The sequence below is a fragment of the Chinchilla lanigera genome, unplaced genomic scaffold (genome assembly GCF_000276665.1).
Source record: "Chinchilla lanigera isolate Chin_1 unplaced genomic scaffold, ChiLan1.0 scaffold00096, whole genome shotgun sequence".
Classification (NCBI taxonomy): Eukaryota; Metazoa; Chordata; class Mammalia; order Rodentia; family Chinchillidae; genus Chinchilla; species Chinchilla lanigera.
In genome coordinates this window covers 4,712,522-4,726,110 of record NW_004955497.1, presented here as the reverse complement: position 1 = coordinate 4,726,110, position 13,589 = coordinate 4,712,522, and the positions used below count along the sequence as shown (strand labels likewise).

At 39.7% G+C, this 13,589-nt stretch overlaps 1 protein-coding gene across 2 annotated transcripts in view; it reads left to right on the top strand.

The window, feature by feature from the left end:
• Mtmr6 (myotubularin related protein 6) overlaps positions 1–10,875 on the top strand; it is a 41,947-nt gene extending 31,072 nt beyond the window's left edge. For both annotated transcript variants that reach the window (XM_005406329.2, XM_005406330.2), the window contains 6 exons: positions 969–1,094; positions 3,436–3,485; positions 3,907–4,107; positions 5,767–5,898; positions 6,522–6,648; positions 8,723–10,875. In XM_005406329.2, coding sequence (XP_005406386.1) covers positions 969–1,094; positions 3,436–3,485; positions 3,907–4,107; positions 5,767–5,898; positions 6,522–6,648; positions 8,723–8,983 — 897 coding nt within the window. In that variant the 3' untranslated portion in view covers positions 8,984–10,875. The remainder of the gene's footprint in view (positions 1–968; positions 1,095–3,435; positions 3,486–3,906; positions 4,108–5,766; positions 5,899–6,521; positions 6,649–8,722) is intronic.
• Positions 10,876–13,589: the final 2,714 nt, after the last annotated feature.

The following is a 13,589-nucleotide window of genomic DNA, read 5'->3' as shown; positions in this document are numbered from 1 at the left end:
ATAAAAATCTAAACACAAAACCTTTTCCTATATCAGTATAGGAAAATCTTTTCCTTTATCAGTGGATGAACGGATAAAGAGAATGTGGTATGTATACATTGTACAAGTTGTGCAACATAAAAATGAATAAAACTTTGTCATTTGCAACAACATGGATAGAACTGGGGAAGACTGTTAAATAAAATAAGGCACAGAAAAACGTAGAAGCTAAAGAATTGGTTTTGTAGAAGTAAGAATAGAATAGAGGTTCTGAGGGTCTGGGAAGGGTGAAAAGAAAAGTTATGGAGAGAAGATGGTAAGTGCAGAAGTATAACTGGATAGGAGGAAGGTCCAGTATTGCATAGTACTATAGAGTAACCATGGTTGACAACTATTAACTGCATGTTTCAGAATGGCTCATAGAATTATGAATGTTCCCAACTTGAAGTAATGAGTGCTTAAAGTGACGTATATGCCAGTTACCTTGAGTTGATCACGTTTTTTACATGTGTTTAAATTCCACATTGTACTTCATAAGTACGTATGATTATTATCCATCAGTTAGAAATTAAAAATCTATTTTAAAAAATTCCTGGGGCAATTGGACTATTTTCACATTTTTCTTGGCAAAAACAAAAACACTGGTCTCACTCTAAGAAAAAGATACTTGTGCATTTAATGTAGAAACTTAGAAATGCCCAAATATTTTGAAACATTTTTAACTTTTTTTTTTTTTTTTTGGTACTGGGAATTGAACTCAGCACCTTGTGCTTGCCAGGCAGACACATATGCCACTGAGCTCTATCCCTGGCCCAACATTTTTAACTTTATTTTTGTTTGTTTGCTTTTTTGTGGCTTTTAAGTTATGCTATCATTGCAGGCATAACTCTTTATAGTGTAATTCTTGCTATTGGGGTTGTAAGATAAATAGACTCATTGGTTTGTATCAAATTTGTCCTAGAATCTAAGTGTGTGATCTTTCTTCTCAGGCAATAACGGTTGAAAGTGCAAGTGTCCTGGTACATTGCTCGGATGGGTGGGATAGGACCTCCCAGGTTTGTTCGCTTGGTTCGCTTTTGCTGGATTCGTATTACAGGACAATCAAAGGATTCATGGTAAGGGTTTATTTAAGTCAACCGGTGGCTCTGAAATGCAGGTGATTTTGTCCTCCCAGGGGACCTTGCAATGTTAAGAGACAGTGGCACAGTGGCATATAGCTGGTAGAGGCCAGGAATGTGGCTGCACATCCTAGTGACACCATAAAAAGGCACAAGTACTTAAAAATTACATCCTAGAAGGAACTTTTATTTAAAACACCTTCATTTGCTAAGTGTATAATATGTTAAGCATGTTTTATATGAAGATTAAGTCTTCATATAAAATCTTTTCTAGTTGAAAGATTTTCCACTTTCGGTTTGGTTTTTTTCCTGTACCAGGAATTGAACTCACGATCTTGTGCTTGCCAGGCAGGTGCTGTGCCGCTGAGCTGAATCCCCACCCCTGATTTTCCACTTTTGGAAGATAAAGTCCTGGCTTCTGTTTTTTATTTATTTTTTCACTCTATGATCAGATTAATTTTCACATTTTACATTTTAGCTCTTGGTAAATAAATGAAGGCATATAGGAAAAGGTTTTGTGTTTAGATTTTTATATACAGTATCACCTTAAGAGAAGACTTAAAATCACCAGTCCCCATGTAGCACATTTATTTATTTATTTATTTATTTACTTACTTTTTTTTTGGTATGAGAAATAGAACCTTGCGCTTGCCAGGCAAGCGCTGTGCCGCTGAGCTATATCCCTGGCCCTTAGCACTTTTATTTTGTGCTACTATTGAATCTGAGACAGGGTAAATAAGAGGTTAGAAAGTTATAAGAATATAATGCTAGTAAGAAAATGATGTTCCATTTACACCCTTTCCTCCTTTTTTTTGTGGTGCTGCGAGCTGAAGGTACAATTTACCTGGAGATTGTAAGATAGTATTTTCTTTACCGTCTGTGCCAGGCCTCCAAATGAAGTCAAATAGTAATTGACCAGGGGCATTGAGAGCTTCCTAGGCAGCAGAAACACCCTAAATTGAGCCTCTTTAGGTAACTGCAGGTGACGTGGTGGGTGGGAGTCCGGGCGAGTGTGAGAAGGGGCTGGTGCAGAGGCGTGTAGTGGGCTAAGGGCCTGAGGAAAAAAGGCGGGGATTGGACCTCCCCCTCTTTGGGTGATGAGAGCCATTAAAAAGCTTTATAAAGAGGAAATAGTAACTTGATAGCTGCTTTTAAAAACATAAACGAAAGAGCAAGATGAAAGATAATAGGAGACAAGGAGGTAGATCTGCTCTTCTGCAAAAAGGACAGGGACCGGGGCTGGGGATTTAGCTCAGCGGCAAAGCGCCTGCCTGGCAAGCGCAAGGTCGTGAGTTCGGTTCCTGGTACCTGAGAAAAACCAAAAAAAAAAAAAAAAAAAAAAAAAAGGACAGGGACCAAGAAGGGGGAAGGAGATGCAAAAGGAATTAGGGCGTGTTACGTACTTGTAGCAACTCCCATGGCAAATATAATCGTTGTGCATTGCAAACATGTACTAATGAAAATACGAGTGAGTGAGAGTGGGTTACAGAGGGGTTGTGGGCTAGAGGAGAGGGTCCTCCTCCGGGAGGATTCCCAGGTTCCTGAATCGCTTTCCCAGACGCACAGCACTGCTTTCCTGCTCTGCACTCACCTAAGCCGAGGAACGGGTTTCTTGAGAAAGATGCAAGTTAGGATGTAGACATCAGTGTGTGGAAGAATGTAGAGCACCCAGAATCAAATGTGCAGCTCCAGCTGAAGGTCGCTAGCCCAAGGTCCCGTGGGGTAGAGGTAGCGAAGCCAGGGTTTATGCCTGCGCGTGCACCCAGACGCTGCATCCCCGACCATCAGGACATGTGGCGTTTTTCCCACCTTGCAAAAAGTCAAGACAAAACCAGAGAAGGTCAAGCTGATCATCTTGACACGAGCAAAACAATGTGTTCATTTAATGAAATTAAAGGTGTATTAAGTACTAAGGAGATATATTTTGCTTAGATTTGAGAACATTAGAGATTCATTATTTCAGTGGAGTTGATCAGTAGAGAAGCTGTGACAGAGATAAAGAGAGTCCATTCATTGACGGTCGGATTTCAACACAGACTCGTTGCCATTGGTATTTTTATCGCTGATTTTTTTTTCCTTGAAAAAGTTCTACATAAGTGTTGTACATATATCCAAAGGTTAAAGATGTTCAGTCTTCGGAGTTAATTATTGTTAGCATTTTAGTTTACGTTTTCCTAGCATTTTATGTGTCATATTTGTACAGGCAAAATAAGTGCGATCCTGCTTTGTGACATGCACGTTTCCCTTACAGAGTAGTATAACTACTATTTTTAAGCTAATAGAATTGAATCCATTCTAATAAAATGTTGAAAAGTGAGTTTTACTTTTTTCCATTAAGGTTTTAATAGAAAAAGATTGGATCTCATTTGGACATAAATTTTCAGAGAGGTGAGTGTCAATTATACATTTATGATTTTAATAAAATTAGAGTACCACAATGTTTCTATTCTTTATGAACTCACATGACTTGGGAGAGATCTGTGCTGTGGTTTTGCACTGTATTGTGTATGAGATTTAATATTCTGTCATGTCTTTCAGTTCTAATACCTTTGTTAAATTTTGAGGCTATTTATTACCTTTCTTTTTTCTGTATTGTAATATCTAGAAGGCAATAGATCTTTTAAAATTACAGTTGCAAAACTCATAGCTGTACATGGCTGCAATAAAAAAGAAATGCTAGTTTGGTTTTTTTGAGTGCAGATGTAACTGTTCAGTATTATTTTCTGTACATATGTTTAAGTTTGTCATTACCCACACCATGGACTTCTTTCAGGGCATTTTTTTAAAGCTTGTGCTTTCTGGGGGTTAGGTGTGGCCATTTGGATGGTGACCCAAAGGAAGTCTCTCCAGTGTTCACTCAGTTCTTGGAATGTGTGTGGCATTTGACGGAACAGTTTCCACAAGCCTTTGAATTCAGTGAAGCGTTTCTTCTTCAGATCCATGAACATATTCATTCATGCCAGTTCGGAAACTTCATTGGAAATTGTCAGAAGGAAAGAGAAGAACTCAAGTAAGATGCTTTGATGAAAATGGGTTCTCCCTCCCCCTTAGAGCTGAAGCCCTGCAGCCGTAAATCATGGTTGACTTAATAAGATGTCTGAACAATATGAAGTAGAATTGAATTTATTGTAGGTCTCGTTGTCTGTATTTCTGAAGCTAAGTACCCTTCTGATATACCCTACCCTCTCCGGGGACTAGTAAAAACATGTTTTAAATGTATTTTGAAGAAAAATGCATGTAGCATAAGTGCGCAGCTCCATAAATCTTACCACACTCACACCTGTGTAACCAGCATCCAGAACAAGAAACATTGCCAGCAACCTGAAACTTCCTCATGTTCCTTTTCAGGGTCAATACTTTCAGATTTAATTTCAACACAGAGAAAGCTTTGTATTGTTTTGTTTCCTAGAAAGCACTGATCACTATTTTTGAAGTGTCCGTTTGTTTCAAGGTGAGGTGGAGCCTCACAGCCCTTCTCATATTCCTGAAGAGCCCTTTGGGGAACGTAAGTGCACGGATGTTGGCTGTGGTGTGGTTGCACGGAGACCCTGATTCACCTGTTCTTTCCTAACCAGTCTCAGAGGGCAGGAGTTTTTAGCTAAATTTTGATGCAGGAAACATCTGGGGAGAGACTGAAAGGTGCTTTATTTTAGGTTTGGCTTCTGAATTTTAGCTTTCTTACAGTAGCAGTAAAGAGCAGTTTAAGATTCCTGACCATCCAAATGAAGTAATAGAGTAGCTAAATCTTGCCGTAGTTTGGAGACAGCCGTGCACTCATACTCCTGATGGAGTCAGTGGCAGAACTGAGAGCACCTGGAGAATTCTGAAGGGAAGGGAAGGCGACAGAAATGAGTAGAGTATGGCAGAGGCAGACAGGTCAAAACATGCCAAGCCTTTAGCTTTGTGCTACAGTCATGCGCGGTAGTTTATCTTGACTTGGTGCAGGCAGCTTTTCTTCAAGTTTCCTGGAGCCATTTTAGGGAAAACTATTTTTTTCAGTTAGTGCCAGAAGGCCTCAAAAGTAGGAGTGGATATTTCCCAGCAGTTCTTATCTAAGGGCACACCTCTGCCGAGTCATGGAAAAGGAGATTGTCCACCTTTCCCTGGCTTCCGGTCTGTGGTGTTCACGTGGGCTGTACCCTCCGCCACCGCCTGCCTTTCCCGCCAGGCCAGGCTCGCAGTGCAACTGGCATCTGCGCCTCTTACATAAATGCCTTGATTTTTCCTGTTTCCCTTTAAATTTTCCCAATTTCTGCTTCATATGTAAACGTGGTCCTGCCTGTGATACTTGTCACCACAGCCCAGACAGGAGCGAAGAGATTAGCGAGCAGAGCTACTTTTGTATGTGGCTTTACATTTGTATGTGTGGTGATTTTGGATAGGTGAAATAGAGGCCCAAAATTTTGAAATCGGGTGAATTGAGAGGAATCCCTTAAGTATACAGTTGAAGGACAAATGGCCTACCTGTGCTGTGTTCAAGAGACGGGCTTTATTGCATCTTATGAATGGAAAAGGAAAAAACAATACAAGGACAAGAGGTTAGACTGAATGCAGAAAAACTGAAACCTAACCTACTTTGGAAACAATTGCCCGGTTTATAAAAATGAGTGTTAGCGGAATACTTTGCATCTCTGTGAAAGATCAGTATGTTTTTCTTTATCACATTAAGGTTGAAGGAGAAGACTTACTCCCTGTGGCCATTTCTTTTGGATAACCAGAAGAAATACTTGAATCCTCTCTACAGTCCCAAATCTCAGAGCTTTACAGTTTTGGAGCCAAATACAGTATCTTTCAATTTTAAGTAAGTTGGTATCGTTAAAATATTTGTATCTTATCCTTCTCAAACTCAGTCTAAAAGTTAATTATTAGCAAGTTGTGCTGATGCAAGCCTGTAATCCTAGCACTCTGGGAGGATGAGGCAGGAGGACTGCAGATTCAAGCCCAGCCTGGACAACTTAGCAACTTAGTAAAACCCTGTCTCAAAATTAAAGAGTAGGATAGGGATATAGCTCAGTACACAGGCGGGGGGTTCAATATCTAGTACTGTAGAAAGAAAACCTTCTCAATTTAATTGTACATATTTGTGGGTACAGCATAATTCAATACATGCATAATATAATGACAAAATGAGAGTAGTTAATGTTTATGTCTCCAAATTTTAAAAAACGTACTAACACAATTTCATGTATTTATGAGACATAATGTGATACTTCAGTCAGTACCTGTAAACAGTGTGTGCCGATCAAATCAGTATTTAACACTCTAGCCTCTTATCATTATGTGTCTGAAGCCTTTGAGCTCCTGTCTGGTGATTAATAAAATATAGAAAGGTTTTGCGAACCGTAGACTCCCACTGTACTGTAGAACACTAGGGCTTATTGCGTGTGTCTGTGTTCTGGTAAAACCTTTTATTTTGTCACACAGGTTTTGGAGAAACATGTACCACCAATTTGATCGAACGTTGCACCCTAGGCAGTCTGTATTCAATATAATTATGAATATGAATGAGCAAAATAAACAATTAGAGGAAGACCTTAAAGACCTAGAATCTGTAAGTATTCTGAAGCATCTATTGCAATATATTTGGAAGTTTAATTTTCGGTATTTGTTTTCAGTTTTGCATTTCTTTGGTGACAGAGTCGAATGGTTCTTCGTATTTGTTGGTTTCCTTCTCTGTGAATGTGCTGTTCATACTTGCACTGATTTTCCTTTGGTTCCTTTGCCTCCTTCCTGCCGATGTGTGGAGTAGTGTGTTCCATCCTGTAACTCCCTGTCAGTGAAGCAGATTGCACATAGCGTTGTCCAGCCTGTTCTCTTTTCCACTTTATTTATGGTATGTTTTATGCAGAAGTTTTGAATTTTCATGGTATGTTTTATTTTGTGTGTGTCTTAAGATCCCTCTCCACCCGAAGACTTTGCTATAGCCTTTTCTTTGCTGTCATATCTAACCGAAAAGGATCAGTAAGTCTGTAACTATATTTTAAAAGTCCCAGGGAGATGTTTTAGCCCAGTAAGACTGTCTTGTCTGCTCCTCAGACGAATGCCCCCTGTCACCTCTTAGGTAAGGAAGTAGTGACTGTGTGAGTGACTTGTAGAAGGAGATGTTAAAAGAAAGGCAAGCCCAAGGTACGGGTAGTGCAGATGGCTATCTGGAGATCAGCCAGAGGGTTTCTAAGGCATGGTATTCTGCCAGAGGACACTTAAAATACTGTGTTGTATAAAAAGGAAGTTCTGTTTTGTTTTAAAGCCTATTATGTTCCCCTAATGAACCACTGTAGGAAAACCCTGTAAGAAAAGCTCTTCACAACCAGCAAGACCTTTAGCTAGATAAGTGGGATTATTATGAACATAGTTATGATTTCAGGGTGACTCAGATGTATTCTTTTCCTTCTAAAATGATTATTTATCATAATTTTTCTTGAATCAGATTTTATTGTTACATTTTAGATACACATAATGATCACATTCATCATAGAGAATTTGTACTGTACGTGCTATAACTTGTTTTTCTTTCCCCATTCCCCTACCCTCCCTTTAACCCTTCCTCCCCTCCCAATTTACAAAGCTTTGTTTTCCATGTCTTCCTTCTTTTCTCTCTCTCTTTTTTTTAACTTTTCCCTTCTTTCCTTTTCCCATTTCTCTTCTTTCCTTTCCCCACCCCCTCTTCCTGGGTTCCCTCCTATTCGAACATTTTCTTCCTGTTCCACAGTACCTATTATACATTGTGGTCCTTATTTACACTTTCAGTTTCTCACACCAGAGAAGCAATGCAGTGTTTGCATGTGTGCCCGATCTCGCTTAAGAGTATGGCCTCAAGGTCCAGCTGTTTTCCTAGAAGTGTCTCAAGCTTATCCTTCTTTATTGCAAAGTAGTACTCCATTGTGTAAAAAAAAAAAAATCACATCATCTTTATCCATTTGCCAGTTGATGGGCATTTGGGCTGTTTCCAAGATTTGGTTAATACAGACTGTGCCACTATAAACAGATATGCATATATTGCTGTGGTATGATGCTTTTAATTCTTTTGGGAAGATACCCAGGAGGGGAATGGCTTGGTCAAAATAGAACCTCTCGTCCTACTTTTTTGAGGAATTGCCTCACTGTTTTCCATAGTAGTTGCAGTAGTCTACAGTCCCACCACCAGTGGAGAAGGGTTCCTTTTTCCCCACAGCCCCGCCAGCATTTGTTGCTGGTTTTCTTGATGATAGCCATTCTTTCTTGGGTGAGGTAGAATTTGCATTTTTCCAATGACCAGTGATGTTGAACATTTTTCATGTATTTATTTGCTGTTTGTATTTCCTCATCTGAGAAGTGTGCATTCGTCTCAGATGCCCTTGTCATACATTTATAGGTCGTGTGTATCCTTTTCAAATGTGAAGGCCTAATGACCATTTGCAGTCAAGTCTGGCTGACTGGATTGTTTGATAAATATAAAATATAACTAAGCATTTTCTGCCACAAAAAATTGTAAACGATTAGGATTTTTACTTTAGGTACACGAGATTTTCTTAAGTTTAATCTTGTATCAGACGTGCAAAGAAAGGATGCTTTCTTTTCCTACCTAACAGATATATTGACCATGAAATATCTGTAGTAATTTTTTTTCAAATTTTTATTTGTTTTAGAAAATTAAACAGCACAGAAATAAGCAAACAGAAGACGCTCTTACCAAGGAATTGTTAAATTCAGTTCGTCCGGAATCACCTGCCCACAAAACCCCGCTGTGTCTTAAAGAGCAGACTTTGCTACCCGTGGATGACGCACTTCGAACTATAGAGGGCAGCAGCCCCACAGATAACCGATACAGTGACTACACAGAGGAGTTCTCCAAGTCGGAGCCTGCTGTGGTCAGCTTAGAGTACGGTGTGGCAAGGATGACTTGTTAGACGCTGAGCGTTTCTGGACTTGACTGTTGGGTGGAAATGATTGTGAGAACGGTTGGTGCCCGTGACCGAGAAGGACTTGTCTAATGATAATCTTGGGTTTCACAGTAGGTGAACAGTTGAAGAGGGCTAACAGGTACTCTTGTGAGAGAAACAAGCCAGGTTAAGTGCATTTCTGGACTGAAGTGACATCAGTTGTGTAGGAAATGACTGGTATTTGGTAGATATGTTCAAAAAACACCTTGCACTGTACACTAGTGAATTGACATTGCTGTGTGACTTACGTTAATTATAGCCAAACATAAACAGCTTTCGTAATTTAATTGCAAGAAAGCAAAATTTGGCAGACAGGATGATCCCTTAGTTGACATGGCATGTACTTTGAATTATGTAACTGTAACTATGAATATTGACATGTTTTTGCCTTTTAGTGATGTTGAATATTGAAGTGCCATGAAAGATATTTCCAAGAGGGCCTTAAGATAAATTCTGCTCATGCTTTACCCTTAAGTTTTGCATCGTAGAGCAGAATGCTTTGCTTTTCTTTGGCCAGCCTCGTTTTGTTCATTAAGCATCGCACTCCGCACACCGCAGGCACTGCATGCCTCAGTGCTCCTGCACGGACAGTCGCGGAGGCATTCCTTTTGGTTCATGCTCAGCCGGCTCACTTCCATAGTCAGAGTTCATGCAGCTGAAGGTTTTATTCAGATTATAATTTGTTTAGTGCTACATGTGACGATTTATTATTTACAGCTTAGATTATTGATTTAATGTGTAAGCACATTTGACTTTTACATATGGATTACTGCATTCTACTGATTCTTTGTGGTTGGTTTTCATCCTTTCTTACCTGTGTCAGTGTAAAGAGCTGAAGTACTAAAACTCTTAGTAGACACAATGAACAGTACGTGCATTTTCTTCCTGCCTTACCTCCTGAGGAACTGCCATTCCTAGAGTATTTAACTTTAATGCACCCAAAAGCTTTTGGGTAAAGTGAAGAGGGATGTATGGATGGTTTAAGTTTTGCTTTGTTGCATGAACTTTAAAGCAGTGCTTTGTATATGGAACATATATTTCTTCTCTTAAATATAGAAGAAATAAAGGAAAACTAAGGCGAGCCTAATTAATGTTTCAGAGCAACTTAAACTCTAGAGGAGAATTTCATGTTGCTGTATTACACTATTTACTCTGTGTACTACTATATACACATGTTAAATTAACAAATAAAATGTCAATTGTATTTGGCAGTACTACCGAGAATGGCTTTAAAATTGAAAATGTAAGTAGCATGGGCAGTGTGAGGTACGATTCAAGGGTTCTAGGAAATTTGCATAGGACCCCTCATGTGTCTCTTTATTATACCTATATCTGTTATCTAGATGTGAACATGCACATCTTTTTCAAATGAAAATGCTTTATTGTAAGAGAGTTTATCTGATCCTGTTTATTTTTCCAGTGCATTCCTGTATTATCTTACATAATAAGAAAAGTATTTCTTTGTAAACAATAAGAAAACTTCACCATAAATTATAGTGTGGGATTAACCAATTTGTATGTAAGCACTGGGCAAGGGGATGTAATGTGTGTGGCCCCCAACGTAAGCTTTTGTGCCTTGGTTCCAGGCAGATTGTGGATTTGGAATTGTTTGTGCCGGACTTGCTACATTCAGCCCTTTGGTTTATTACCAGAGTTGTCACCTGTAGATGTATGAGTGTATTTATGTGCTCACATGTAGGCGGAAGTCAGACAACATCCTGAGTGACCTGTAGGGTATATGTTGGCAAAAAGCGCGTTGCGTTTGTCTGATAAAATTGGATTCGTGTTCGTGTTTGGGAATGTATAGCATGTAAATTATTTCGTGTATTATTTAAAGGTAATTAAATGTTCATATTTTACTTTGAATGTTTTTCTTTGGTGAAAAAAAGATACGCAGTTGTCATTTTTTCTCACCTAGTTAAATGGGCTTGTATATTGCAGTAATGTAACAGAGCAGCTTTTAGCATTTCATTCCCCAAAAGATTGTTGGCAAATAATTCCTCTCATACATACTTTTTATTTATTTATTTATTTATTTTTGGTTGTTCTCCGGTACCGGGAATCGAACCCACGACCTTGCACTGTGCCGCTGAGCTAAATCCCCAGCCCTTCATACATACTTTTTAAAACTCCAAAAATACTTACGGTAGGCATAATGGGCTAACAGACTCAGCAGATGCGGGTAGGGATGTGTTAGGGTTTCCTTCGGCTCCTGTTGCAGGAACTTACGTCACAGCTAGTGCTTCGTTGTGCTCCTTCCAGCTGTCGGAAGGCGGGGACCAGGGCGTGCCTGCGTCTGAGGCGAACGTCTCTGCAGAGGCAGACCTAGCTGCCATTGTGGCGAAGACGGTGGTCGGCCAAGAAGAGCGGAGCTTGCTGGGAGGAGGCGAGAAGCAGCAGGGGAATCTTGAGTTAAAAAGACGAGGGACTCTGCTTTCCTTCTGTGTGTCTGGCGGAGAAGCAGACAAGAATATGGTGTGTCTAGTGTTCTATGAATTTTTTTTTGCATAAGGTCAGCTTTTAGTTAATTTATTTATCACAGTACTGGGGATTGAACCCAAGGCTATGTGCTTTACACTGCTATGAGCTACATCCCCAATGCTTTTATAATTTTTATTTTGAGACAAGGGCTAGCTCAATTGCCAGGGCCAGCCTTGAGCTTGTGATCTTCCTGCCTCAGGCTCCCAAGTGTCTGGTATATTATTACAGTTTGCAGAAATGTCCCGCAGAAGCTCCTGTGTTGAGAGGTAGGGCTTTGGGAAGGGGTGGGTCACGGGAACACGGACCTCACTGTGCGCTGATCCCCAGAGCTCGTACCCAAAGGTGCTCTTAGGAGGAAGGGCCAGGTTGGAGCGGGTAGGCCGCCGGGGTGTGGCTCGGGGGTGCATTCTGCCCCCCGCCCTGTACTTAGTCTGTCTCCCTCTCTCCTTACAGTCCCTCTCTGCTTCCCAGCTGCCGCACGTGAGCAGCTCTGCACGCCGTCCATGCCCTTCCTCAGCCGACCATGGACCAAAGCCATGAATCAGAATAAACCGTTTTCAATATGTGGTGCTACTTGAGTTATTTCTAGGAAAGTGAAATATCCTTTTGCACACACTGAGCTGTTTGAGAAAAACGGCATGTCTAAACTTTTTTAATATATTCCAACAGAAAGGGCTGTCATAAAATGGAATTGGCAGAATGCCGTTAATGATCAACTGTGAGTGAACAAATGAATAATCGCTTTTGATCATTTGAGTATTTGCATAGGCATTTTAAAAATAGACAATTATTTGAATATTTTAATGAAATCCATGCCTTGGAGGATAATGCAGCCATAAACAAGTGAATACATTCTAGTAATCTCCAAGCCTCAGTGTGAAGTAAAAAACAAGCAAACAAAACCAAGGTATATATATTTGCAAAAAGAAACTGGAAATGTTAAACTAGAACACGTATAGTGGTCAGGACAGGAGCAGTGGTAAAAAACAGGAAGGAATATAATAAAAGCAAGACTTCTGGGTCTATCTTTTTATATAAGTTTAAATTTTGAACTGTTTTACCCATTTAAAAATGCATTAAATTAAGAAAGGAATAAGCAAATCCTAAAATTAAAAACCAAGTATCAGTTGTAAATCAAACTAATGATGTAAACAAATTATTTCAAGTGACTTAAATATATTACCCTTACTGCACGTCATTGGTAGGATATTCATACAGTTAGGGACTTCAAGGAAATCTTAAATTCTACTCAGTATTCCTATTTTTATGTTAGTAAAACTGATTGTAATCTACAAAGCGTGTCAGGCGTTGTAAAGATAATATAGCACTAATGGATAAGGCATCTTTGTCCTCATTTTTCATACAGGTAAAGTCATGCATTTTTCTGTAAATTGTCTGTGACTTTGGGCCAGTTTTCCTGATGAGTGGTTACTGTATTTCTTTAGCATTTATTTTAAGGAAGATGGACTCTTCTTGACATTTTGCAAATCTCCCACTGTGTCAATAGCTTCGTATATTTTTATCTGTGCAGGGGACTCGATTTTAGAATCTTGTTACTCTGACATTGCTTCATGTGTTGCATCATAGCTAGACTTCTCCACTCCAAGGTTATGAAGGATTCACCCATGTTCTTCTAGTACTTCAGAGTTTAATTTTTTACATTTGACTGTCTAACCTGTGTGGAATTTGTTCTACATAGAAAGCGTTGACGTTTTCTTTTTCTGAGCCCTTTTGAGAATAAGATGCCCATAGGATGCTGCCCCTCGTGGTTTCACATGTGCAGCCTCTACAGAGGCATTTTCATGTAACCACATACAGCGGTCATAGGACGCCCACGTTACTACTGTATCTAATCCTCAGATCCCATTTGGAGTTTCCACTTGTCTCTCAAATGGCCTTTTTACTCTTTTTTTTTTTTTTTTTTTTTAAGTACTGGAAACTGAGTCCACTGCCTTTTCACTAAGTGACACCTCGACCCCCCTCCCTTTTTTATTTTTTGAGACAGGGTCTCACTAAGTGGCTAAATTGTCCATGTGGGAGACCAGAGCAGAACTGGGGCCTCACTGGCCGCCTCCGTGCACACAAAGGAAAA